The sequence below is a fragment of the Falco rusticolus genome, chromosome 4, assembly GCF_015220075.1.
Source record: "Falco rusticolus isolate bFalRus1 chromosome 4, bFalRus1.pri, whole genome shotgun sequence".
Classification (NCBI taxonomy): Eukaryota; Metazoa; Chordata; class Aves; order Falconiformes; family Falconidae; genus Falco; species Falco rusticolus.
Window position 1 is genome coordinate 53,711,499 of NC_051190.1, and position 27,161 is coordinate 53,738,659.

Consider the following 27,161-nt stretch of genomic DNA (forward strand, 5'->3'; position numbering starts at 1 on the left):
GCTTGGCATTGCCAGCAGGCAAGTTGGGGTTCGGAAAGAAGGGAACTGCCAAGCTGGAGAAGTTGCAAGCAAGTTTCTTGCCTCTGAGCACTGTCACTGATGCAGTTGCCTCTCTACCGCAGTACTGCCCGTGCTGTTTAACAAAGAGCTGAAAAACGTGGAGTCTGAGGAAGGGGGAACAGCTGTCTTGCACTGTGAGATCTCCAAGCCAGATGCTCCCGTTGAGTGGAGAAAAGGAGGGGTGGTCATTCAGCCCAGTGACAAGTACGAGATGAAGCTGAAAGGCAGCGTTGCTGAGCTGATCATCCATGGCGTCGAGCCCGATGACTGCGGGGATTATACCTGTAGCACCGGATACGAGATCACCACAGGTTCTGTGTATGTGCAAGGTAAGGTGCACAGCGGTGGAAGTGCTCCGATTCTGCCACCTGGATGTCTTATTCCAAAATCTTTGACATTAACTGGCCAACCTTGTCCCAGGTGCAAACAGTTGAAAGTCCACTCATTTCTTTCCTGATTTTGGGAAAGATACAAACACCTGCCTCCAGGCTGAGGTTGGACCAATGTTTGTAAGTGAAGGTAGTTCCAAGTAGTGACCATACTGTGTACTGTAGCAGAAGGCGGTACTGCTGACAAACTATTTGCTTGGAGCAATGGTTGTAAGAAGTATTGAAATTCTTGATATTACTGATTACGGCTTCTGTCCTTGTTGATATTCTTATTACTCTTTTAAAGGACTGTTAAGTAAACATTTAAATCTTAAGCAGCCTCTCTCCCTCCCACCTTGTACAATGTCAGTGCAGGTGGCTGCAACATAAAGGAGAGCCGGTCATGGGCTGGTCACGGAGCAGAGTCTCCTCCTAGTGAAACAGTGTCTGCAGACACACACTGTGCTTGCAAGGGGGCGAAGGATCGAAGGTGGTTTCTAAATCTCCTAAAGAAAATTTTAGCTCTTTTTTTTTTTTTTTTTCCCTGGAATATCATCACAGAATTTGACTTTCCTGGACAACTTGCACTGTTGCTTGAGCTAGTTCTGCAGGAAGCAATGTGTATATGTTTATGCTTTTGTTTTCCTTTGGCACCTTCTCTTGCTCTGTTATACAGAAGAAGCAGCAGTCATAGTTTCTGGTTTAAAGAACACAGACGTCTTTGCGGGTGAGTCAGCCACGTTCACCTGCGAGCTCTCGTACCCGGGCGTGAAGAACGTGCAGTGGTGGCTCGATGGAACTCCACTTCACAACAACTTTGTGACTGAAATCTCTGAGCAGGACGGGATGATCCACACTTTAATCCTAAATGATGTGGCATGCCATGACTCGGGCACTGTCACCTTCAGAGCTGGGTCCCTTATATCTTCAGCTAAATTATTAGTCAAAGGTATTTCATTGTTAGAAAGAAACACACAGCCAACTCTGGACTTGCTCAGTGCGCTAGTGCTTCTGCCTTCCAGGCTACCCTTACTAAATCCCTTCACAGTTCTTCTGGGTCCTGCAACCCTCCACTTCTGCAAGTTGCACATACTGACTCCAGAAGTCTTACAGGTATAACCACATCGATTTTTTTCAGTGGTTCAGGTGAGGAAGGGTTGCAGGGTCAGGGCTGCTGCTTTCACCTGATGCCTAAAGTAGAGCTGAATATAAACCACTGTGGTAGCACCTGATTATTTTTTTTTTTATTCCCCCTTCAAATGTTTTTATAATACCACAAAATATTATGTAGCTGGAAATTCATAAAATTACCACTGTGCTGATCTGTAGTGAGGCTACTGGTGCTGAGCCCAGTGTGTTCCCAAGGCAAGCCTTTGGGCTCTTGATGGTTCCTGGAAACCAAAGGGTATGTGACATTGCAGTAATACAGTGACAAAATGAGCCTCGTGTGTTGACTGCCGGAATATTATGGGTCATCACAGCACTAGCAAAGCTTTCTGGTCCGTTGAATAGATATTCTTCTCATTTAGTAAGGGTAGCCACAAACCGCAAATAACACTGAGCTCCAGACTTGATTAAAGCAAGCTCCTTCACATCCAGTCCTTCTATAGCAACTGGGAAAAGCTGTTGTTTTTCAGACAAAAGTAACACTTACTCCTCGCTTGGAAAAGGGATTTGTGTATATGGAGATATAAAGGGTTAAAAGTTCTTTATTCAGATCAACCCCCATGCTATAGCTATCAACCGTAAAAGGAATGATCCACAATATTTAGTTGTTGTAAGTAGCTGATGTCTCCTTTTCTGTATAATGTGTCCCTTGCACATTCAGAAAATTTAACTCTGCAGAGCTAAAAAGCCAAATCACTTCTTCCTAGTATCAGAACGATGCAGCAACAACATCCTGTGCAAACCCCACAAATCCCATGTTCATTTGTGTCAGTTTTGATTTTCACATTTTCAGAGGCAGAACCTGGTTCTGAGCTCTCTAGACAAAGAACTCCTGTTGTGGGACTAAAACATATATTAAAAATAAACGCATTGTTAGGTATTCTTCTCAGTCAGATAACAGGCTCCTGAGAAGTTTTGATTTCACAGAATCACAGCATCGTTGATGTTGGAAGGGACCTCTGGAGATCTAGTCTGACCCCACAGCTCATGCTAGTATACATACGTATGCGCATATTTTATGCTTCTATTAAGACAAGATTTCTTTAAGGTGAGCCTGAATCACAGTAGTACATGACTATAATTGGATTAGGATGAGAAAGGTATTTAGAAAACACCACAGTTACACTGTGCTTAATAACACTTGATTTAATAGGAAGGTCAAACACTAGTAAAATTCTAACTGTGTTTGTATTAATGGCAATTTCAAGTACTTTATTTTGTCCAGAAATTTAAAAATAGATATGTTTTTGAACTAGGTGTATTTCAGTCTGTCTTGCTATCCACGGCTTGTTCTTCGTCAAGGAATAAGTTGTTTCTGTTCCTTCCCATTCTCCTGGTATTAAGGCACGCTTGAAACTGGATATATTCTGTAAGTGACATGTCATGACAGCTTTTCTTGTTGGGCCTTCACAATATCCTCGCCCTACAAGTGCCTTCATTCAGTGGTCCAACATGATGGCACCTTCATGCGTGGGTGGAGGGAAAATGGAAAAGGTTGAAGGAGCTGCTACCTTCTTCCAGCCCCTTTGGGCAGGGTGGGAATTACAGGCCCCACTATACACCTGGGCTCCTAAGTCCCGAGGAACTTTCTCCCATCCTGTGGGGGCGAGCAGGGCCACCAAGGTCTTAGCCTAGCAGTGGCAAAGAGCAATGGGGCAGTGGAACGAGGATGCCTTCCTTCTCCAAGACCAGACGTGATCCTTGCTGTGAGAAGCACGTCTGCATCTTATGAAAGGTGACAGTATTGTACTCCCCACCTCCACAGATCCCTTCTTGTTTCTTCGGTCCTGGTGTAACAAAACCATCTCCATGATTTGCCATTGATGTCTCCTCCCCATAAACACACGTGTAGTCACACAGAGTGGTAGGAGGAGCCTTAGAGAGTGGATTAAGCCTTGCCACAAGTTTCCAAAAGACATTTGCAAGACTATCTTTGCTTACCAAGATCTGCTAGTAGCATCCCAAATCCTTGACCTGATGTACTGGTTCAAGAGTAGCATTCTGGACAGAGGTCCAGCATAGTTTATTCTGGCTGGCTTATGATCAGTACAACTATCTGAAAGATAAGGACATGTATCATCTTTCTGTGACTGTCATCTTTTTAGGTCCCATCATAGCCCTGTCATTTTTGGGGGGGAAGTTGACATATTTCTGCTGAGAAGGATGTTGCAGAGAGACTTCTATTTTCAGATTTCTTTGAGGATTTTCTTTTTAGTGTATATATTGCAGCTACATGCAAGTGGTCCAGTTTGACATATCAGGAGGGACTCCTTGACTGCTTTGGAAACTCACAATACTTTGAGGTGACATATATTTACTGTGCCCTACTGTGCCGCCTCCCAGGAAGCAGAACTAGTATGTTAAAAGGAAGACTGGATGCTTACAAGCAGCCTCGTGGAGCTTACCTTCTTCAGAGAAGCTGCATATCCAGCTGCTCTCAGCATTTTATGGGCTCTCCATCTGATATTGCGATGGTTCATGCTGCATCTCTAGATTAGTTACTGTAAAGGAAATAATATTTTTCCCCAAACTATGTCTCTGCTGCAGAGGAACACATGGTTAATAAAAACAGTAAGTGCCTGTCTCCTGGGAAGTGACCTTTTTTGTTGCAGTTCGCCTGGACCTCTGCTCCTCATGCTGCCAGTGCGTCCCGACGCGTAGCCATCGCTACCACAGGAGAGGAGTGACTATTTGTGTTTGAGTACAGCATTTCTTTCCAATGAGTGGTTGCAGTTTGCTCATGCAAGGAGCCTCTGGTAGAGTTTTTGGCCTTCTCCTGTTGCTGCGTGAGGTTGAGAGTTTACCAGGATCCACTCACAGCAGCCTGGCCATTGCAGTCCTCTTGTTCTCACACTTGCGCTCCTGCCACATTCTGGGAAGCAGAAGTGTTTCACATCCAGTGCTTCCTAGTCTAGAAGATTTCAACAATGCTGGGAGAAAAACTAAGCCTGGAGGGAATCCAGATGTTCTGCACAGAAGTTTATATTCAGGACCGTTAAAGCACAAACCTGAATTGCTGGTGGTCCATTTTCCAGTGTGATAGCTATGTTCTAATGTACCAGTTTTGCTTCGATCCTGCTTGATGCTGACACAAGCACTAACTAAAACTGCTAATCCCCAGCGTGCCCAGTCAGCTTGCTGCTCGCATTGTCACTCTGCTTGCTCCGCACAGGCTCTGTGCTTGTCAAAAATCTCTAAGTCGTGATTTCCATGAGGATCCACTAACGCATGTCCTTCCTGACGTGTTGGTTAACAGATCCAACCATTGAAGTGGTCAGTCCCATGCAGGATATAACTGTTGATGAAGATGGCACAGCAGAGTTCATATGCCAGTATTCTAGGCCAGTACACGCCATATGGAAGAAAAATGATCAGGAAATACATGCAGATGGGCAGCGAGTGATTATCATTCAGGACTGGAATGTAAGCATGCTAAAAATTAAACCTACGGTACCAGAAGACACTGGCATCTATTCTTGTGAAGCTGAAGGCACTAAAGTGATGGCTACACTTGATGTTCAAGGTGAGGTCTTCCAGCCAAAGAGGAAGACTATCATGGGTTCCAAATAAAAGAGGTGGAAAAATCATGGCAGCACCTCACAATAAGTGATGCATCAGATACTGGCTCTTTGGTGCTCACTCCAGTACTGACAACGATGATAAAAGTAGTTGGGAATTAATGGGAGTTGAATATGAAACTGCAACATTTCACTGGAGCTTGCTCGCTTACTATGCCACTTATACATCATACCTCTTCTACAGTGAGCTGGAGCATCAGTGCAATGGGATGTGTCCTGCTCAATTACTGTAAAATCACAGATATAATGTTGGTCCAGAGGAATAGTAAGAGTACTTTTCTCCTGATCGAGTACTTTTTACACACAGTGTGCCCTAAAACCAGTAGCTAATCAAAAGTGTGGAATTTAATTTTATTTTCAGCTAAGTTAAGGTAGCTTGGTATTTTATTTGTTTCAAATACTGATCACTCAGGAATTACCTTCTCATTGGCATCAGCATTTGTGAGGTGCCTGAGAAAGAGTAAATAAAAATATTAACAATAGATTTAGGATTTTATATTGATGTTTCTTATTTTTTTCTGCTGTGTATGAAATTACTGGTTTTGGTCACCACGTGAGTTAGCTTGATCAGCAAGAGCAATGGTTCTGAATTGCTTTCTGAATATTTGTGGCAATTATGCCTTCTTGCTTAAAAAAAGCAAGGCATTATTTATTATAAGATTTTCTACATTGATAAATACTTTCCATAATAAACATAATCCAATAGCATCCCAGAGGAGGCAGGATCTGTAGTTGGCTGCTTTTTGTAGTTAGGGAACCCAGCACAAATAAACAGCTTGGATTTGTTCTAACAAAATTAAATGTTCTCCAAGGATTTACAAACTCCTTATAGTTTTCATAAGCATGAATATTGTAAAAATCTGAATTATTTTAGTAACTTTTTTTTTGCTATTACAAAAATTGTTCAGTTGTTGGGATTTTTGCTTAAAACAGTGCCAGAAAATGGTTTCAGAGATTTAAACGGGAATGTCTCAGATTATTGGTTTATGTTATAGATCATGCTGACCATTGTATGGTATTTGTGTAAACTGTATTTACTCAGCTGTGTGTTCCCACTGTTGTGCATGTAATTTGTCCGTGTAGCTGGTCTAACACACGTTATATTCACATGCAGCAGCCCACGTTTAATTTTGCATCAGGCTGATTGCTTACATACAAAAACTAACCGATGCATGACTCGGCGGGCGAATGCAGTGTGTAGACACGTGTGTTTCTGACTACGCAATTCACTACACATGTATGCGAAAATAAACTGAGTACGTTATCACAGAGCTGCTGTAATAATTCAGAAATTTGCTGTTCACAGTACTGTTAACACAGATTTTAACTTTGTGTGTGTTTCCTAGAGGCAGACTTGTTAACTCAGATGACAGTCGCTGTAGCTTTGCTAGCAATAATATTCTCTCATATTTGCTTTGCAAGTAGAGGTAGTAAGATATTATCATGAGCTACCCGTAGATTTGCATCTCCCTAATTACGATGATAATTGTGCTGCCTGGGAGATCTGCGGGAAGTGTTACCTGCTGTGGGACAGAAGGAATTTGATTATACTTCATCTTCCTGAATTATCTCTTCCTATCGACTACTGGCCTAATTCATATAAACACCAACACTTTTTTTCTTTATTTGTAAAAACAGAAGTCAGTTTTATTATTATTTTTAAACAATCTCACTACGTAAAATGTTTTTTAACATAGTATTGTGTTAGAGCGTGGTTGAAATGAACAATTAAACTTACAAGCACCGTTTATCACATCCACAACCTTTCCATCAGCTTTCCAGCAGTGGGAATCATTCAGCGCTCCAAGGCTGGTTACCACACAGATGTGCATGGCCAAATGATTAATACTGCTGTCCTTCTTTGCCAGCCAAGAACAGCATTGTCCAGGGCTTGGAGAACGTGGAAGCGGTGGAAGGAGGGGAAGCCCTGTTTGAATGCTATCTTTCCAAGCCCGAGTGCTACAATTACAACTGGCTGATTGACGACGAACCTGCCCAAACTACAGAAAACACTGAGATGGTTTACTTTGAAAATGGGCGCCGGCATCTGCTGCTGCTGAAGAACCTAACTCCCCAGGACAGCTGCAGGGTGACTTTTATGTGCAACAACGCAGTGAGCTCAGCCTTCCTGACGGTGAAAGGTAATTGTGCCACTCCTGCATGGGGAGTCGGAAATGGCTGGTTAGAAAGGGAAAATGAACCAGTAAAATATGATGAGTAGCACAGAGGAAAAGTTGCATTTGTTGCTTGCTTCTTACCTAAATCTTCTTCCCACACAACAAATGGATGATATTTTATGATTGCTTTTTTTGTTGTCGTTATTGTTTTGAGTTGGGTCGTGTTTATAAGTACTTCAGAGCTTTAGACATGTGAGTTATATCAGCAACAATATTATCTCTGCATCATTGTATTGTATGTTATTCCTGGAGATGCCTGCAGGGATCAGAACCCCTCACAGAGTACACGAACAGCCATCCTCGGTCATAGCATCGTTTCTCCATCAGGGTTTTCTGCTACCTGTGAAAGACATTGCTAGGCTGGTTTTTGCTCAGGAAAGTTTTGGAAAGTTTCAGTCCTCAATGATACCTTCTGTTCTAGTGCTACACACAACCTCCCTTTCAATCATCTCCTTCGTCTCCAAGGTCTGAATGTGCAGAGCTTCAGCGTAGATACTCACAAAATCTTTTGCTTGTGTTTGTTTCTGTAACTGAGGGCTTCGTTGCCTGTTTTTATCTACAGGATGGCGCCTGCAGATCTTGCAGCCTCTCACAGATGTGGAAGTCTCTCCAGGGGAGAAAGCTACGTTTAGCTGCGTTCTAAGTGAAGCTGTGCCAATTACTGAAGTTGCCTGGTATAGTAATGACACAGAGATCCAGTCAGGTGATGACTGGGAGATGCAAGCAGAAGGAAACAAGTACAAACTTATTCTGAAAAAAGCCCAATCGCATCATTCTGGAGAGGTGACCTTTGCTTCCAGGGAAGCAATAGCATCAGCCAAGTTATCTGTGCTAGGTAAGTGTCTGTCATTCTGGCCCAGCAGCACTTGAAATCTCAGACTTTGGCATTGAGCATTGAATTTTCTAATCTTTATGCTGGTTCTTTTCTCTTTGCCTTGCATGTCCCAAGCTAGTGTTCTTGGTCTGAGAAGGTGCTACTGGGCCACTTGTTCTTTGACCAGAAATGGTCCACCTCATCAGGAGAAAATTATACCAGGCTAGCGATGGTAGAGATGTTCACCAGCCCTCTCTAGCTGCAGTCTTTTGTAAAATGTAACATGGAGTGTAGTGGAAACCAATTTACTCGGAGTTCAACGTCACCCTCGGCAAACATGGACATGAGAGGGAGCTGACCTAGAGTGCACGTGGAAAATTTATCCCGGGCAGCAGAGAACCATTTGAAATCTGCTGATCTGCTCAAGTGCAGGGCAACCAGTTTGCCAGATTAATGAGTTACCTATTAAAATCTTCCTGTGGGTGGGATCCATGAAACATACACCTTGTACTTCAGAGATACAAGAGTTAATAGGTCTTGGAGTACTTCACAAGTAGAAAAGATGACAGTTCCCTAATCCCCTCATTGAGCAGATTAGACCAATGAATTGTCAATATCCATTCCAGCGCCCAAGGTCTGGCTCCTTCCCACACCGGGATAGGAGGGTCACCCAGCAGTGGTTGCACCAGCACAACCCCAGTGATGGGTATGAGATAATGTGATGTATTTCAGCTGTACGTTGTGGCTGAGATGTTCAAGAGCCACTGATTGATGAACCATCCATTCTTTAAATTTTTATGGGTAGTCTGTCTGTCTAATGATTTCTGAGGCTTGAGAGACCTCTGATACATTCTGGTCATTTCCACCAAAAAATTGGTTGTTAACACTGTTTTAAATCTGTCATCTTATTTTGGGCGCCTGCATTTTGGGAACCGCAAAATACTGTTGTCATGAACTCCTTCTGTTGACAGGTATTCTGTATGAAATTTGGCTGAAAATAGAGGAAAGAAGCTTTTATATTATATTTGTAGTGTCCAGAATTAAAGAACAGGCTGTTGACTGTTTTGCCTTTAATTTGTTGCATTGGTACGTCGCAGCAGGTCATTTACTTGGCAAATGCCTTGAACTTGAAGACAAAAAGAATTATTTCTGTTTTCTAAGCCAAAGTGTAAATTAAGTGAGGAACATTTTCCAATGTACTGAGTGTGATCATCAGTAGCCAGTCTGGTAGAACACCAGACCATTCCCGGTATATATGTATTTGTTACTGCCTCATGCTGTGACATATATAACAATTACACAGAAATTGAGTGACTTGCCATTAAATTGCTAGAGTTACTCTGTAGTCCAACAATAATTTGATTTCTATTAAGGCCAGACCTGAAATAAAAAATTATCAAGGCCCAAATGTACCCAAACTTTTAAGCTAATTGCCTTAATAACATGGACGGTGTAGATCATCTTTATTTTGAGCTGCGTGGGACAGAGCAGCAGGAAAAAATCACAATATGTGACATTAAGTACGTGAGATGACAGCTGGAAATTAGATGTTTGTCATTAGCAGGGTAGGTCAGGGCAGACAAAGGAAAACTCAGCAGTGCATAGGTATGTCTCATGGTCATGGGCACGTACCCACTCAACTTTTCAATAAGACAAACACTAAATCCGTTGCGTTTCTTCTCATTGCTTGTAGAAGGCTCTTGGTTGTTTTAGTATAAAGCATTATTGCTCATGTCGTACATCACGGGACCTCTGTTGTGCCTTCAGCCCACCCTGATCCACCTGAAGAACCCGAAGTTTTAAATAAGAACAGCAACTCTGTAACTCTGTCTTGGTACAAGCCGTTGAGCGATGGTGGTTGTGACATCCTAGGCTACAACGTGGAGAGGAAAATCCCAGGGGTTGGCTGGCAGTCATGCAGCAAGGGCATTATTCAAAAAACGGAGTTTATGGTGGATGATCTCACTCCAGGTGAACCCTACAGATTCCGTGTCTCAGCTATAAACAAAGTTGGGGCCAGCGAGCCGGTGCACTTCCCTCAGACGGTGTGGCTAGGTGAGAATGGAGAGGTGCCCCCATGGAGGACTGCAAGCTGCTGTGGACCCTGTGTTTTGCATGGCATGCCTGCTTCACCTGTTCCAGGCATCTCCTGGCAGAGTTCACTCTGCAGCATCTTTCAGTGCTTTGCTGCCAGCACAGTAGAGGAGAAAAAGCTTGGAAAAGTTGTTGTGGGCTCCTGCGAACAAAACCTGCTGCGTTGTTAGTACTCAACACTTGTTTTCTCCAAGCTGCATCAAGCTGCCTTGCAGCCTGCGCTGCATCCATGTGTTGTGCAGTCACCATGAGTTTCTTCTCCACTGGAGTTAGGATGGAATGAGTCAAAAGGGGCATGCTGGAATGCGTTTGGGGTAACCAAGACCCTGGTACTGATGCAGTGGATTGGCAGTGTTGTCGTCTTCACCCATCTTTCTCTCGTTATATTATTTGCTTATCTTTTTCAATAACCCCCACAAAGAAATGCTGGAGTATACTCTTTCTTTGCTGTCTGTTGGTGAAACTTTGGAAGCTACAGTGGGATGGAGAGCCTCCCTCAATCTTCCTTTTCTTGCAACTCTTTCTGTGATAGCTGAATGCCTGGCAAATCCCTCAAAGTGAAAATAATAATAATAAAAAAATCCTCTTTTACTTAAGGCTCAGACATGCAATGATGCTGGTGCTGGACCCTGATAACTCTGCATTTGCTGACTTTGTCTACAACAAACCCAAGGCATTTTGGGCAGTGATTCCCTCCCCGTGGTGAGACATGCAGAGGGGGCAGATGACGCTCAGGAGCGTGCTGCTTTTGGAACTCAGCTGTGTGCTTTACATCCCAGTCAATGTCTCCCTGTTTGATGCGTTTCTTCTCACTTCATTTTGAGTATCGCTGTCATACAAACAGCATGCCATTGGCAGGCCTCCTTCCAAAGTAAAGATAAAGAGAATTTTTATTTTTAATGTCTTCATGCTTTTTGAGAATTTTTACTCTTCCTAAGCTAACGTCATTACACACACACACACATATTTACTTTCAAGACTGGGATGAATGCCACTTTTAATAATCTCTTTTCTTTTTTTTATTTTTTTTATTGCTGCTTTTTTGTTTCACTTCAGAACTGCTTCACTTCTAAACATTAAGATCTTCCAGAACCTGTAGAACTGCTTGAATGCTGGCGATGGGTAAATGAAGATCAGCCAATAAATATAGGAACTCAAAAAATGCAACCACTTTTGCATGTATATATTTAAATGGAGCTGGTTTCACTGCTGAGAGAGCTTGTAAAGTTATTTTGATCTTATTTTTGGAAGTGCAAAACCATGGATGCTGCCCGTCATTATTTTCCCCTGTTAGTTGTCTACAACAGCTAAAGAATCTGTAAATGAAGGCTGGGATGCTTGGATATTTTATAGAGTGCCTTAAAGCCAGATTATGATATGTTCTTTGTATCAATTCACTTTTTTGTGATTCCAGAGCCTCCAGTAACAGTCACCCAGCCTTTGGTGGGAGGATCAGTCTTAGAAGGGGAGGTGGCTCGCTTGGAGTGCAGATTATCAAGTGAAACTCAAGAGACTGTGACATGGTTCAAAGGAAAAGAAAAAATACAAGCTGGAGGGAGATACGAGATCCTCTCTGATGGAAAAAAACAGATACTCATTATTCATTCATTTAAACCTGAAGACCAGGACACTTATACCTGCATGGTTTCTCCAGATGTCAAATCTGTTGCCAGCTTGTGTCTCGAAGGTACAGAGAGCTCGCTCCTGTGATGTAAATCAGTTCTCTGTATAGACATCCAGGGGCACCTCCACAGCTTGGACTGGAATTTGTTTTATTTTACAAGCTGTGATAACAACTCACAAAGAACTGTTATCTTCCTATTCGGTATTGCCCAGTATATTTCCAAATCCCTAACAGCTCTGAGCTGCTCAGATCAGATTTTCCAGAGTCAGACAGTTAAGGTGTGATACAGTTGTTGTCTCTACGTGGGTTTCTGGTACCTTTTGAGATGCTTGAGGGTATTCTGCCTGGCCTTCAGCTGCCACTTCAGAAAGTGAGGGCTCGTTTGTATATTCTGCATTGTATCTGCCAGCCCCTTGTCCTAGACACCCCAACTGGCTTTGGGTCCCAGTGCTCAGGAAGCTGAGTTGTGCCCCTATGGTGGGATTCAGTGGCCCACATGTGGGCTTTTAGTGCTATTGAGGCACTTCAGGATATCACTCCTGACCTCCATCTCCTTCTCCAGAGGGACACAGAGCATTCATAGATCCTGTGTTGTATCTGAGAACCTCAGGTGGATCTCCCAGACAGCCTGGAGCACCTCAAAAGGCACCAGGCACTATGCAGAGGCAAGTCAACGTGTCCCAGAGGGTGTGTCACAACCTTCAGCCTTAGACATGTCTAAACAGGCACGTACCTCCATGTGGGCTGGGTGTCCCTGCTCCCGTTAGAGCCAGTTCAAGACAGTCAGTGAAGTCCTGTCTAGCTGTGAAACAGGAGGAGCCTGAACAGCTTTCCAGGTGCTACTGGCAGTCTTAACTAAACACTCAACTGCAACATTTTAAAAGGGAAGAAATGTATTTATTGGGTTCAAACGTGCAAGGACTAAAAAAGCTGTTGCTTGGCCATGTTTTAAATGAATGCATCGAATCACAGGGTAGTTGAGGTTGGAAAGGACTTCTGAAGATGGTGTAGTCCATCCCCCTGTTCGGAGCAGGGTCACCTAGAACAAACTGCCCAGGACTATGTCCAGTTATATCAAATTCCCATTGTGTTCTCAACAGAATGCTTAGTTAAATGCTGCTGATACTCTCCTGCCTTTAGAATAACATTCTAATATATATATATAATAGAATAACGTTCCCACGTGCTCTCTCAAAGCTTATTCACAGATTTTGTCTGTTAATAACTTATCAATTTCATTCTCATCAGTTCCTGCAGTGACAATGCTAAAAGAGATTGCCAGGGAAGAAGCCCCTGCTAGCCAGCCAGAAGAGCTGGTGGATGGCCACGTCCAGCCCAGCTTGCCCCCTGAGGCTGCTCAGGAGGGAGATCTTCACCTCCTGTGGGAAGCCCTGGCCAAGAAACGCCGGATGAGCCGGGAGCCCACCTTGGATTCCATCAGCGAAGTGCCTGAAGAGGATGAGAAGCTTCAGAAGCTGAGGAAGGAGGAAGCAGAGATGTCTCACTATTACTCTGAGGAGTACTCCACATGTGATGAGCTGGCTAGGACAGGAGAAGCAGATTTCTCTTTCACAAGCTCAGATGATGAGTCTAGAGCTGGGACTCCTTCACTAGTAAACTACCTCAAGAAAGCTGGGAAGGCAAGTGTCAGTGTTACTAGCAAGGTTCAGTCCACCTCCACAGGCAAATTATGGAAACAGTGGGAGAAATCCAATGTGGAGACTGTTGCGGCTGCCCCAGCTGCTAAGCCAACCGAACCAGAAACACCAGATTTAGATGATCCTTCCATGAACAAGGCTGCTGTGAAGATCCAAGCTGCTTTTAAAGGCTACAAAGTCAGGAAAGAGATCAAGCAACAAGAATGCCCCGTGTTTACTGAGACCTTCAAAGATTTCTCGGGTGAGCCTGGAAGCACTCTCCACCTTGAGTGTGTGGCCCACAGCAAAACCGATATGAAAGTCCGTTGGCTGAAAGACGGGGAAGAGCTCTCAGATGGTCGCTACTATCACATAGACAATTACAGTGATGGGACCTGCTCTTTGATTATCACCGGCCTGGACAGGAAAGATGCGGGTAAATACACCTGTGAGGCATCCAATAAATTTGGCAAGGTTTCACACAGTGCAAAGGTGGTTATTGGCACTCAGGAACCTCAGGTTCTTCATAAGGAGAAGCGGGTTAAACAAAGCACTGACAGCGAGACGGAGAGCTCGTCGGGCAGCGAGCTGGATGATGCTTTCCGTAAAGCAGGAAGGAGACTTCATAGACTCTTCAGGGCCAAGATCTCAACAGAGATCTCTGATGTGGAGGAAGAGCTCTTTGTCAGTGCAGATGAAGGCGACATAGAGGTGGTCGACCATCAGACATATCGTGAGGATGACCAGTACATCTACATCAAGTTTGAAATCTTGTCTGAGGCAAAAAATGCCGCCACTCGATTCAGAGAGATGTTTGGTGCTCTGGGAATTCCTGTGGAGATTGATATTTTGGAGCAAGGCCCTAAAAAAATTGAATTGCGTATTGGTAAAGCAACACCACCCGCCCACGGGAAGTTTGCATCACCAGTCGTGAGACCTCCACCACCTTTGCTGACTTCTGATACAGGTAGGTGAAGCAAACCCATTTATTCTTTGGAAAGAACAGCTAGAGCAGGTCACAATGTTATCTTTTCACTCATGAATAACTTCCAAAAAGCCTTCTGTTTTCATTTGGTGCAGATACTTTTCTGGAAACTTTGCACTTTTAGAAAAACTGATGAATTTTTATTTGTTTTCATTTTGAGGGCGAGGAAGGAGGTTAATGTTGAAAGAAGGGGTTGCAAAGTACAGATTTATCTACAAAGCTGCTTTTCACAATATAGATGTCCCCTGCTACAATATTATGTCTATAAATGCTCTGATATTATGCGTAAAGAAATTAATCAGTTTTCAGAACAGTCCCGAGGGAGACAAGCTATTTTGACAAGGAGAGGAACAGAGGCAATGTGTAGTTTGCAGCTGTGGTATTGCAATGCTTACGGCATTACAGAATATCTTTGTAGTCTTTGTCAAGAAATTTCCTCTTGACTATTTTCATAGCGAAAAGATATCACTTTGCAATTAAAAAACCTAGAAACAAGGAGTCTTCAGGCACTGGATAGCAGTGCTCTTGAAATACATCTTCTAATACAACCAAGTTTTATCTCTCTTCTTTCCTAACTACCCTGACTTTAGCTCCCATGTTCATGACTGAGCTCCAAAACCAAGAGGTGCAAGATGGATATCCAGTCAGCTTCGACTGCATTGTCGTTGGCAAACCGCTCCCCACAGTTCGCTGGTTCAAGGACGGGAAAGCTATTGAAGAAAACGATCATTACATGATCAATGAGGACCAGGAAGGGTGCCATCAGCTGATCATCACAGCTGTGGTCCCCACTGACATGGGTGTTTACCGTTGCCTTGCTGAAAACAACATGGGAGTTGCTTCAACCAAGGCTGAGCTTCGAGTGGACTGTAAGTCTTAAAATCACTGTAGAAAAACCAGGGGATGGGGTGCTGCTGAGAGGTGGATACATTTGGTTGTTGTGGGTTTTTTTTTCAAGAAAAACACCATTTACACTAAAAAAAATAATGTTTGCGTTGCCCTTAAAACATTTCACTTGCACACCTCTTGGGTTCAGTTGGGTTTTGCCAACCCCAAGGCAAGGCTCAGAGCAAAGGTTTCCAGATAAACAGAGGTGTTTTCCATGATTCAGGGATGTGTGGGATCCTGCTGCAGCAGCAGTGTGAGATCAACCTGCCAGTCATGCAAATTAGTAGAGAAACGACAATTATATTAAAAAAAAAATAGTTTCAAAGCTCAGAATATAGAAAACAATTCCTTTTCCACTTAACAGTGACCAGCACTGACTATGAGACGGCAGCAGATGCCACAGAGACATCTTCTTACTACAGTGCCAAAGAATATATTTCAAGGTAAAATACTGAACTCTCGCTCTTTTCGATTTCTGTCTTGGTAAGATCAATACGTGTATTTATGTCAAGCCTGGCCTTGCTATAGCTAGCAGGGCTGGTTTAATGTCATAAAGGAACAGCCAGATCAGCTGAGATGCAATAACTGCAACAGCCGGACATTTATTGTGTGCAAACTTGCTCTGGCTGGCCTCAGGCTAGCCGGGATGTTTCTGCACGGTATCACTCCCTTACTTTTGATGTCACGTGGTGCTGAATTTGTTATCATGATGACAAAACCCACAGGCTGAATTCACCTAAAATAAGTGATGCTGATTCCTAACTCTCCTCTGGCTTGCTGACTTTCTTCTTTCTGATTCTACTTCCTTCTTAGCCGAGAACAGGAGGAATCTACCACTGAGGAGGAGCAGTTACCCCAGATCTTCGATGAGCTTCATGATATTCATGTGGCACCTGGAGCATCACTGGCTAAATTTCACCTGAAGGTGAAAGGTGAGAGGAGCCCACAGCACTGTCAGTTGTTCCAGGTTTGCTGCCAGGTCAAAGTGCTGGACAAGGTTTTCCAATGTGCTTTTCTGTAGCTGTGACCCCACTCCCTGCGTCTTGCACCATCTTTGCACAAACCAGCTGGAAGAGTGTGTTCGTGCTGATGAACGTTGCCTTTTGCAGCAGACTCAGGCAGATGAATTGTCTCATTCTGAGTCCAGGTCTCCAGGCGTAATTCTAGACATCTGCTTCTGAAAACTGAGTCCTGCAATTCTCTGAGCACATTAGTTTTAGAGGAGCAATAAGGAATAATTTAAAAAAAAAAAAAGATATTGAGGGTGTCCTTTATTCTCTTTAATAAATGAAACAGTCCTGGGCTTGCCTTACTCTATGAGGACGTTGCTGCTACAACCTAAAACCGGTAAAATCATCCTCCTGATGTTGACTGTGTGTGATAGGGAGAGGTAGGGATCCTCCTGTTTTCTCTGATAGCTGCCTATAAACCGATGAGAACTGTCTGGGCTTCAATTTTCTCTTTGTGTATGTTGCAAACCAGACCTAGGTGTTACCTTTCCAACTTGGAAGGCATTTGCACATGCAGCCAATATGGGGAGGGCCAGAAACTGATGAGACAGGAAAAAACGTGAACAGTTCTTCTGAAATTCTAAGTGGAATTTCATGAGTTTGCAGCTATTCCTAATTGTGTAAATCCTTCAAGGAGAGCCCTGGGCAGAGCTGAGGATTCCTTGGCTCCTGCTTAGAAGCAGATGTTCCCAAATCAGTGTTGCCAATGCATTCCATTCTCTGTGTCTGTGACTGCTCCTCGCAGGGTACCCGCAGCCTCGTCTCTACTGGTTCAAAAATGGACAGCCGTTAAAGGCCTCCGACCGCATCCTGAAGACTGATAAAAATGAATTCCACTCGCTGGAAATCCGTGACATCACTAAGGCAGATGCTGGCCAGTACTCAATATTTGTCATCAACTCCGCTGGTTCTGCATATTCATCGGCCAGGCTGGTAGTCAAAGGTAGCTATTGCACTCTTTTTGGCATCTGCTTTTCTCTATTCCAGGGGCTCTTCCCACTGTATATAGCTGTTTTTCTTGAGAAAGCCTACCAAGGTTAAGTTGAGTGAGATGGGGAAGTCTGTAGATAAAAGCTGATGTGCTTTAATCTCGGTTCACCTATACATTACTGTGTGTCCCGAAGATGGGACATGTCACTTCTCTAGGGTCTGACTGTTATTTCATAAACAGACGTTGAATTCCTGCCCAACCTCATTATCTTTAATGCTTCACTTTATTAAAACTGCAGGCCTCTCGTAAATCATATTAACATTTCTGTGTAATCTCTCCTGTAAGGAGTGATCTCCTGCAGCCACTTCCCGCCCCGCCCCCCCCCCCCCCCCCTTCAACTCACAGACAGAAAGGCATTTGCATTTGTCATTTTTTTCCCTTGTGTTACAGATCATGATGAGAAAGAAGAGCCATCAGAAACAGGTGAGAGAAGCCATAGCAGGTGATAACAGAACCTCTAGGAATTTTTCAGCAGTCTAAACTCACAGAGGCAGTGTCACCATATTTCATCAATGATGTCACTTTCAGATTCCCATGAGCAGCTGATACCGCCAAGGTTCCTGGAAAGATTTACCAATAAAAAGGTGAAAAAAGGTGCAAGCATCACATTGTCTGTGAAAGTTGAAGGTAAGTGGATAGATAGCTTGCCTCTCTGCATAGCACTTAAATTGCATAACTTCATAACACATTCTGACTCTGCCTGGCCCAAGCCATTGTAACCTTGTCTTCTGTACCTGAAGTCTGGGACTTGACTTCCAACTTTGTAGAAGACTTTACGTGCTTTACAGAAAAGCATCTTACTCATCCTCACCTCCATTGTCCTGTTTTCAAAAATGGGGATAGTAACACTTAGTAGTCTTATGAAGATGTGGTGATTTACAGTTTTGGTTTTAAAAAAATGTTTAGCATCCTTGTGAGTGTGCTGTAGAAAGGTTTATGTTCCTTTGTTATATATTATGCCTGTCATTGTTGGAAAAGTATCAGGAAACAGATCAAAATAGCATTTATTCACAGCAAGGCTGTGTGAATTAGGAATTAGTGAATTAGGAAAATCAGAGCTCGTTGCGTTGGTTCTCCTTTAGGACATCCACCACCAACTATTACTTGGCTGAAAGAAGAGTCTCGGGAAGACATCCTGTGGATCAAACCAGAAACTCCTGGCTATAAACTTGCCAGTTCAAATATGCATCACAGTCTAATCCTGTTGGATGTTAAAAAGAAGTACAGTGGAGCTTACACATGCATTGCTACCAACAAGGCTGGCCAGTCCATCTGCACGGCCACCGTGGAAGTTGCAGATGGTAAGTCTTTGTTGCAATACAAACACATTCTCCATGTTGCTGTTTATACAGTGCCTAAGAGAAAAACAACCATGACTGATAAGGAAATTAATCAAATTACAACGGAAAAAAAAAAGCATTTTGCCAAGCTTAGCCATGACTTCGCTTGCCTTGCAAATGATTATACTCTTTGCTTCCACAATGCTTTAGATTTCTGACCCTATCGTGGATTAACAGCAGCATCTTTTCTGTATAAACAGAAGACAAGTGTAAGAAACAACCAAATTAAGCACAGAACAAAAAGAAAGGAAGAAAGGCAATGCTAAGTAATTCTAGTAATGCTAGAAAAAGTCAGCATTTCAAAAATTATTTTGAGTGCTTCACTCTGCTAACGTAATTTGCGCTGGAGAATTGCCTTAAGGCAGCTAGAGTTCCTTGATTTCCCCTTTTGCAGACCTTTCCAGGGGCTCTCTTGGCACAATTCCTTTATTAAGATGGGGGAAAAGCAAACATAGGCTGGGAGTAGGGGCGGCACTGTGAAGGGCTCCATTTTTCTGTTATCCTTCCTTGCATCCCATATTTTTGCTGTAGCAAGCGCTACAGGAGCATAGCTTGAGCAGTGTAGAGAAATGGGCTAATCATACATCTATGTGAACAGGAAGAGGAGCAAACTAGTTGCATCATATGAGTGGGAGTATGTATCCCAGGTCAGGAGCTGCTAACAGGGCAGATTCAGTATTCCAGTGTTCCCAGTAATCCGTGTCTAGAAAACATGCCTACATTAAATACATTCAAAAGGACTTTATCTGCCTTCTGTCCTCTAATGATAAACTCTAATCTTGCAGTGAAAGAGGCTGAAGTTCTGACCCAGGAGCGCGTGATGGTGTCGGAAGCCATCATGACCACACTGGGGTAAGTGGTCAGCCCCCCATGCCGAAGGGCAGCAGTGCAGGTACCATCCTGCAGAAGTTCCCGTGAGTCACTTTTGGGCAGTGTTCACTTTGGACATCTTATATTCATGTCTTAGCACCAGAGGTAAAATAATTTGAGGTCCTAGGATGGAAAATGCTGTAAATACTCTAGCACCAGTGTCAGCCATTTATGCTTGATTATCAGGGAGGATAGGAACAAGGAGGGAAAAAAAATATCAAATTAGGTAGGTCATATAAAACTCTTGCTACTTTTCCATCTCCTAAGCAGAATGCCAAAAAAAATCACAGGGTCAAGGTCTGACTGCTACCTGCCAACACTGAAATATACTGGTGCTTCACCAAAAAAGATGATGATGGAAAGGGTCTGCTCCCAAACTTCTTGTTTACAAATGCACCTGGTGAATAATCTGCACGATTCATGCCTTGGGTACTAGGTAGATAAAATCTGAAAAGCGGTACCCGCCTGGACACACATTAGCTTCTGGAGTGTGTCTAGCCTAAAAGGCTTGACCAGTCTTCCTCTGAAGTGTGAAGAAAGTGAAGAAGGGTGCAGTCTGAATTCAGCTGTTCCACTGCTACCTGTCCCAAGGATGTGCCCAGGCTCTGTTAAGCATCCTTAGTGATAATATGGCTTATCATATATCGAGTGGAGCGAGCTTCCTCATGCTTCCTATGTACTAACAGAGAATTAGGGAAGAGCAGCTTGTGCAATGAACATTTATATCCTGCTTCCCACAGGAATGGCAGAGATGTTGCCTTCAGGGTATTAGTGTTGTGACAGCTGTAGTTTTTGGGAAACACCACATGTGGTCTTCATCACAGGCAAGTACATGCTGGTAGTTCTTCACGTCTGTGAAAACATGTCTGTTTTCACTCAGTGTTGACAAGAGAAACTCCTGTCCCTTTCCTGCTGGCATGAATGGATTTGGAGCTGGCAAAAGCTGTCAGTGTAGCAAGGGTCTCCTTGGACCTCAAAGCCACTGCAGTGCCAGCAGTCGGCTTGTGTCCCAACACACAGGCATCCTGCTGTGGTGGGAGCAGACCTCTTGGCAGGACCACAGCATCTGCTTATTCTCCAGTCCTTGGTTTCCTGGTGAGACCACTGGAAATTGGTGAGCATCAGTTCACTGAGAAGTGACTGAGACCACAGATCCCACTGGACATAATGTCTCCAACTGTAACGGTTTTATTTCAGTGTTAGCTGGGAATAAAGTCCCAGTGGCACCAGGGAGATGGAGGCTGCTCCATTCTGCAACCCACTCGCTAAGCAGCCAGGTCTTCTCATGAAACAGTTTGAAATAAAAGTCAGGAATAAGGAGAATTCTCAGATGGGATTTGGCTCAAAGATTAGGACACCCAAGTGTTTCTGTGCCCATATGAGCCAGGTGCCCCAGTTCTCATTTCATACAGGGGCCCTGGTGAGTACCACCTGCCAGCACCTGCAGCCCAGACCAGAGTCCCACCTTCGGTATTCCCAGCCTGCACGTATGAGGTGTGAGGAGGGTCTGTTTCTCCTTTAGTTCTCCTTACTGCACATTTTATTTTAACTTTTAACTCTGCTTTTTCTTTTTCAGAGCTATTCATCCCTCTGAAACAAGAGAAGGTAAGAGAAGCTGTTTTCTCTCTCCTACTCCTGCCATGCATGTCTGCAGCTGAGAACATGAGTTTCATGATTGCCAACTACTGTTGTGCAGTTTTCTTGAAGCTGTCTGATATGTTGGAACTTTTCAGGACTGGTCTCCGTTCAAGGGTGAATTATTTAGATGAAATATGAGCAAGCACAGTTTTAAAAACAGGGGGAAGTAAAGAAAATCAGACCTTCCACAGAAGCTTTTGTTACTCAAAAAAGATGACTGTCTAGTGCTATTGCCTGCTTAATACAAAATTCTCTCTTTTCTAGGAGACCTTGAAGCTGGTAGAGAAGGTGTACCCAAAAGCCCTATTTCATTAGCTGATGTTGGCTCAGAAGAGTTCTTCCAGAAACTCACCTCACGTATCTCAGAAATGGTATCTGCAAAAATAAGTCAGGGTAAGGAACTTGGCAAACACAATTTAATCAATGTAGAAAAATATGCATTTTTTTTTTAAAGATAACATTTGGACTTAAATATCAGTGAGATTTATGAAGATTTGAGACAGTCATCCTCATAAGCATATGAACATTGGTAAATGCTTAGGACTAAGAATTTAAGAGTCCATCCAAACTACATGTCTTAATTTACGGTTTTGAACTAGAAAAAAAAATACAGTAAACTAAGATGGCTAGTCTCCATTTTATGCATAGTGTTTATGCAGGAATAACTTTAAGCTTTAGAGTAGAGGGCAGGTTGTAAAATGGAAGTGTATTTTGAACATCTTGGGTATTTTGAGCTCCTCAGATACTCATCACTCTGGAGTCTGAAAGCAATCCTGTTTTGAAGACTTCCCACGTCCTCAAATTTTAGCCCTCAGTGGGGTTTTAACATCAAGTTGAGGCTGAAAACTGTGCATAGCTGTGCAGTAATCCAATGAGTTGCTGAATGACACAAAAAAAAATCCTGGTTTGTGCATCATATACTGATTGTCGTGTAGTAAAATTTTGTCTTGAAGCAAAAATAGAGGAATTACCTCTCCTACAAAAGTTCTTGCAGTGCAGCAGCAATATTTGTAGGCATGCAACCTCCTGTATTAAAACGTCTCAATAATTTATTTAATCCTAAGTATCAATAGGAGACCACACTAAATACTACAAATGCTCTTCCCAGGGAATATTTGATTTTATGAAATTGAGAATTATTATAGGTTTGATTCTTGTTCAAATTGGGGATCTTTATTTCACACTTTGCTGTTCCTCTGCTTTTTAGCTACGCTTCGAGTGCCAGGTGCAGAAAGTGATGATGAATCAAAAACGCCCTCTGCATCTCCTCGCCATGGACGATCCAGACCTTCATCCATTGCTCAGGAGTCCTCCTCTGAATCTGAAGATGGTGATTCCAGAGGAGAGGTATATCTTTATAGACAAGTTTGACGCAAGGAGAAAACTTCACTTAGAATGATCCATCTCCTATAGTTTAAGGATCTCTGTTGCCTTTAGGGATGTACTTCACTTTAGTAGTTACACTTAGTAGTGAAGTATCGAGTCTGTGATATAAAGCACAGAGAATCAAATTCTGATGCTTGCTGTGGGATCTTGAACAGGTTGTTCAAGTCAACATGGTCCAAATATATCCATTATTTGGCATCTTTCGCTTTCATGGCTGAGCTTCAGAAACTCAGAGGTTGATTTTCTGCAACCTTGGACAGAGTTGGTCAGAAGAATTTTGTTGAGAAATTTTTAATGAGAAAAATGTGAATTTTGTGAAAATTGGAAAACTTCAGGGTATTCATTTCAAACACTTCCTAAAAATAAAATAAAATAAAATTGAAACTTTGGAATTGTTACCTTACTTGACATTTTCAGGACCACTCTTTGTGTTTTGCCTTGGAAGAAAAATCCACTGTTTCATGATGTAAATCCAAACCACCTCAAATAGATATTTTTGAAAATATGGCCTGAGCCTCCTAGAGCTTTAGTCTTCCACTTGCAAAAAGCAAACACTGATTCTTTTTGCTGTACAAGGGCTGGACAATGAAACATTAGACACAGTTAAGCACTTACATTCTGCTGGTGTTACTGCATTCTATTTTCAGAGCACAAAATGACTGTCACTTTATGCCTGCAGATCTTTGACGTCTACATGGTCACAGCTGACTACATACCTGCTGCACCTGACAGAGAGACCATCACTTTGAAAGAAGGCCAATATGTGGAGGTCCTTGATTCAGCTCATCCTCTGAAATGGCTGGTCAGAACTAAACCCACTAAATCTAGCCCCTCTCGACAGGGATGGGTATCTCCAGCTTATCTGGACAAGAAATTAAAGGTGACTGATCATATGATGGTTTTTTTTCATGTAAAATTACCTGCTCTTGTTGCAGTTGAGAGCCATCCCTTTTGCAAGGAGTGGTGGATGAGGAGATTGTTGAAAGGGTCTGTGACATGATGGACTTTTTAGTGTTTTGATTAGACAGTATTTCTGTACGTGTGCAGGGGTGCCTGGGTTTGAAAGACCTAATCATCCTCCAGCAAGAAAGAAATTCCACACTGGTTTAGGAATTGTTGAAAGGGACTGTGAATACATGAGGGATATTCCTCAGCATGCACTGTTAGCTTAAAAGAATAACATTTATTTTTTGTTGTATTTTAGTTGTCACCAGAGTGGGGAACAACAGAAGCTCCCGAGTTCCCTGGGGAATTTGTTTCTGAAGATGAATATAAAAGGAAGCTGAGGTGAGCCCGTGTCACTTGGTATTTGCACCTTTGATTTTCCCTGCCTCTTGAACTGACATGAGTGTTGACATCTAGGTCCCTCCTGCCAGAGTCACTGGTTTTGTTCTGTTGAGTCCTGCCACCTCCCTTTCCCCAGAATCAAGCAAACCCATGACTCTCAGACTGGTCATTAGTGGTCTTTGGTTGGGTTTTGTTGTTGATTTCAGCCTACGAGAAGTCCAGGCAATCTAAATCATACTGGATGACTTGAAAGGAGAGCTTTACAGGATGCAGATTCTGGAAGCTCTCAGATTTCACAAAATCCTAAGCTACAGTACCTCTGTGCTTTGGGGTGCCCTGTATCTGAGGGTGATGTCTAAAGAGGGAGTGAAAGCACTCAACCTTGAGTGCTCCCTTGCAGTGCACACACTACTGAGCGTGCTGTCATGGAGATACTTGCTTTCTTGATTGCATCAAGTGGCGTTGAAATTGCTACTGTCTACTTCACATAGATCCTTTTGTTACTCACGCTCTGTTTTATCTGCCCTAGGAGTAGATGTCTGTAAGAGAGAGGTAGATGTCACTCCATGAGTAGGGTGTCCAAGTTCCTCTGATGGTCAGAGAGGATCTAGCCAACACACTCCAGGGAGTCTGTTCCTCCGATCATGTATCTCTACTTTAGAGCCTAAAAGTCTCTCAGCATGTCAAGGATTGATGAGTTGTGATAATTTTTCTGTGATTTCTTTTTGCTTATTTGTCTTCCCTTCAGTGTTCTTATTCAAGAGCTGCTGATCTCGGAAGAGGATTACATTCAGGATCTCCAGTTCCTCCAGACTCATCACCTTAAGTACACTGAGACCTGTTCCAATGTCCCAGGAGCTGTCGCTAGTCAGAAATCCACCATCTTCAGAAATGTTGATGACATTGCTCGCTTCCATTCCAGGTGGGCATTTCCACACGCCCTCATTCGAGACCAAATTGTCTGTTCAGGCTGACATACCTGGTGTGAGAGCCACAGTACTATTATTACTGTGAAGGATGTGGAGCACTGGCAGTGCTAAAGTGCAAGGGAATCAATGGTCCTTTTGGGATGATAGATGATGGCATAGCACCAGGCTGGGACTCCTGTAATACCCTTCAGAGCTATAAGGCTTCATATGTCTAGCTTATTTCTTACCCTTTTAAGCGAATTTGACAGAGAAACAGTGAATTATTACAAAAAGGCAGCATGGTTTTTGTAAAAAGCACTTCAGTGGTGTCTTCATAGAGATGCACATTCATCTAAAATTGATGCCAGCCTCTATGCATTCAAAACACACCCAGCTGAAGCAGGCTGCCCAGGCACAGCACCTTGGCGCAATGCCTCTGCCTGCTCCAAGAAAGGATTTACTGCAGATCTGCTGCTCACAAAGCAACTTCCCAAAGTCCAGGCTGAAATACTTTTACTCACCAGGAAGAAGAGGTGTTGTACAATGTCTTATGTGCCTTAGGTTTTCCACTTCTAAGGGGCTTGCTTTTACACCTTGAGACCCTTGCTGTCGTGGAAAGACCCTGCCAAAAGCATGAGAATCACCCTTTCTTCCCCATTTTCCTACTCTGTGGTCCTAACTTTTGGCTTACATTGGGTCGGGGGTGTCAATAATACTCACACACAAAGCTCAATGATCAGTGAGCACGCAGCATCTTCCCTGATCAGCGTGTGCTCCCGCTGGTGCTGGTAGCATTGGAAGCAGGAGCAGCCAGTAAGGAGTTTGAGCAGTCTATGATGAAACGTATATAATTACCCTGGGAAAAGCATTACGGGGGACACCGCTTCTGCAATGGGGAAGATGCTTACGTGGGCCATCTGGCAGTTTTCCTGGCTGGGTCACGAGGAAAGATTTTTCTTCTCTTTTTTACCCCCTCCTCTCTCTTCTACCTGCCTCTCCTCTTGTTTTTCCCCAAAAGTAACTTCAGCTGCAAGAGGTGATGCATGTCATCAGCTACCAACACTGCTAAAAATCTTCGTGCATGTGAACCTGTCTCAACACCCTTTGTGAAGCCGTGGGGATCTCTGTCTTCACTCATGTGGGTGGCTCCTTGATCCTTAGACTGAGGCATAAGGATCTGGGGAAGGGTTAACTTCCCAGCTTGAGCTAAGCCCTGGAAAGTTACCCCTACCTTCCTTGCAGGGCATTTCATACATCCGAATTATGAGGGACAGCACCATGCTGGATGAAGAGGCAGTGAGAAGTTTAATGCTAATGTGGCAGCACCCCTCGTTTCCCCCAGTCATTCCCTTTAATCTCTCTGAACCTGAAATTGCCTGATTTAAAAGCCTGGCTGCCAGGGCTGTGTTCCAGCCTCACTCCATCACCTTCTCCTCAAATGTCCTTTATTCTTTGTCTCCGCAGTGTCTTCCTCCGAGGCTTGCAGAAATGTGACACTGATGATGATGTGGCCATGTGCTTTATCAAGCACGAAACAGATTTTAATAAGTACATCCAGTACCTGGTGGGGAGGGTACAGGCTGAGTCGATTGTGGTCAGCAAAGCTGTCCAGGAATTCTACAAGGTAAAACATTAGCCAAAGTACCTGCGGAACATGCACCCTATAACCCACTGCAGCAAGAAATGTAGTTATTAATCAAATGTGATCCTGAAAAGGATTTTATTTTTTTTTGTGGGAAATCTTGGCCAAATATAATAATTCTGCGTTCACTCTCTAGCTCTTCCTGGTAGGTGCAACCAAGATGGGAGCATAATTACATACGCTTATCCATTTATGAATATTATAAAGTTTATACAGCTATGAATATGGTTGTAATTAAGGGATGTTTTGAGACAGTATAAAACCAAGCAAACTCACATAAATCGTAGGTATAGATAGGCAAATCCTGTTTCTCTGCTCCAGCTGCTCAGGAGTGAAGTTCACTAGTGAAAATGGGTACACACAACGCTCCAGATCCATGAGCACATGCATATTTGTGGACCCTTTGAGTAGCAAGCATGGCCCCTCTGTCCAATACCTGTGTGCTGAGCCTGAGTGCTTTTACCCTCTCCATGAGCCTCCTACTCAGCAGCTAGTCCAACGTGATGTTTGCTAGAAAAGAAATGCACATGTTCACACTCGCCCCACATTCACAGATCCTTCAAGTTACCAGCACAAGCTCTCAGCCTCCCTAATGTCCGTGCCTGGACCCTGGGTCTCCTGCATCTAGTCCAGATTGAAGTTTGCTGGTGAGTTGTACGCATTTTCACCTGTGGCAAATCTATTTTTAAAATATAAT

General features: G+C 43.3%; 1 protein-coding gene across 1 annotated transcript in view; it reads left to right on the forward strand.

Moving 5' to 3' along the window:
* Positions 1–27,161, forward strand: part of OBSCN (obscurin, cytoskeletal calmodulin and titin-interacting RhoGEF) — a 185,675-nt gene that overhangs the window by 103,575 nt on the left and 54,939 nt on the right. The window contains exons 61-82 of the mRNA XM_037382736.1: positions 123–389; positions 1,105–1,377; positions 4,852–5,118; positions 7,042–7,314; positions 7,913–8,185; positions 11,673–11,945; positions 13,131–14,486; positions 15,095–15,373; positions 15,757–15,835; positions 16,206–16,324; positions 17,148–17,345; positions 17,784–17,816; positions 17,922–18,020; positions 18,476–18,694; positions 19,519–19,585; positions 21,180–21,208; positions 21,506–21,634; positions 22,449–22,588; positions 23,307–23,507; positions 23,832–23,914; positions 24,663–24,836; positions 26,287–26,446. Of these exons, the coding sequence (XP_037238633.1) occupies positions 123–389; positions 1,105–1,377; positions 4,852–5,118; positions 7,042–7,314; positions 7,913–8,185; positions 11,673–11,945; positions 13,131–14,486; positions 15,095–15,373; positions 15,757–15,835; positions 16,206–16,324; positions 17,148–17,345; positions 17,784–17,816; positions 17,922–18,020; positions 18,476–18,694; positions 19,519–19,585; positions 21,180–21,208; positions 21,506–21,634; positions 22,449–22,588; positions 23,307–23,507; positions 23,832–23,914; positions 24,663–24,836; positions 26,287–26,446 (4,991 nt within the window). The remainder of the gene's footprint in view (positions 1–122; positions 390–1,104; positions 1,378–4,851; positions 5,119–7,041; positions 7,315–7,912; positions 8,186–11,672; positions 11,946–13,130; positions 14,487–15,094; positions 15,374–15,756; positions 15,836–16,205; positions 16,325–17,147; positions 17,346–17,783; positions 17,817–17,921; positions 18,021–18,475; positions 18,695–19,518; positions 19,586–21,179; positions 21,209–21,505; positions 21,635–22,448; positions 22,589–23,306; positions 23,508–23,831; positions 23,915–24,662; positions 24,837–26,286; positions 26,447–27,161) is intronic.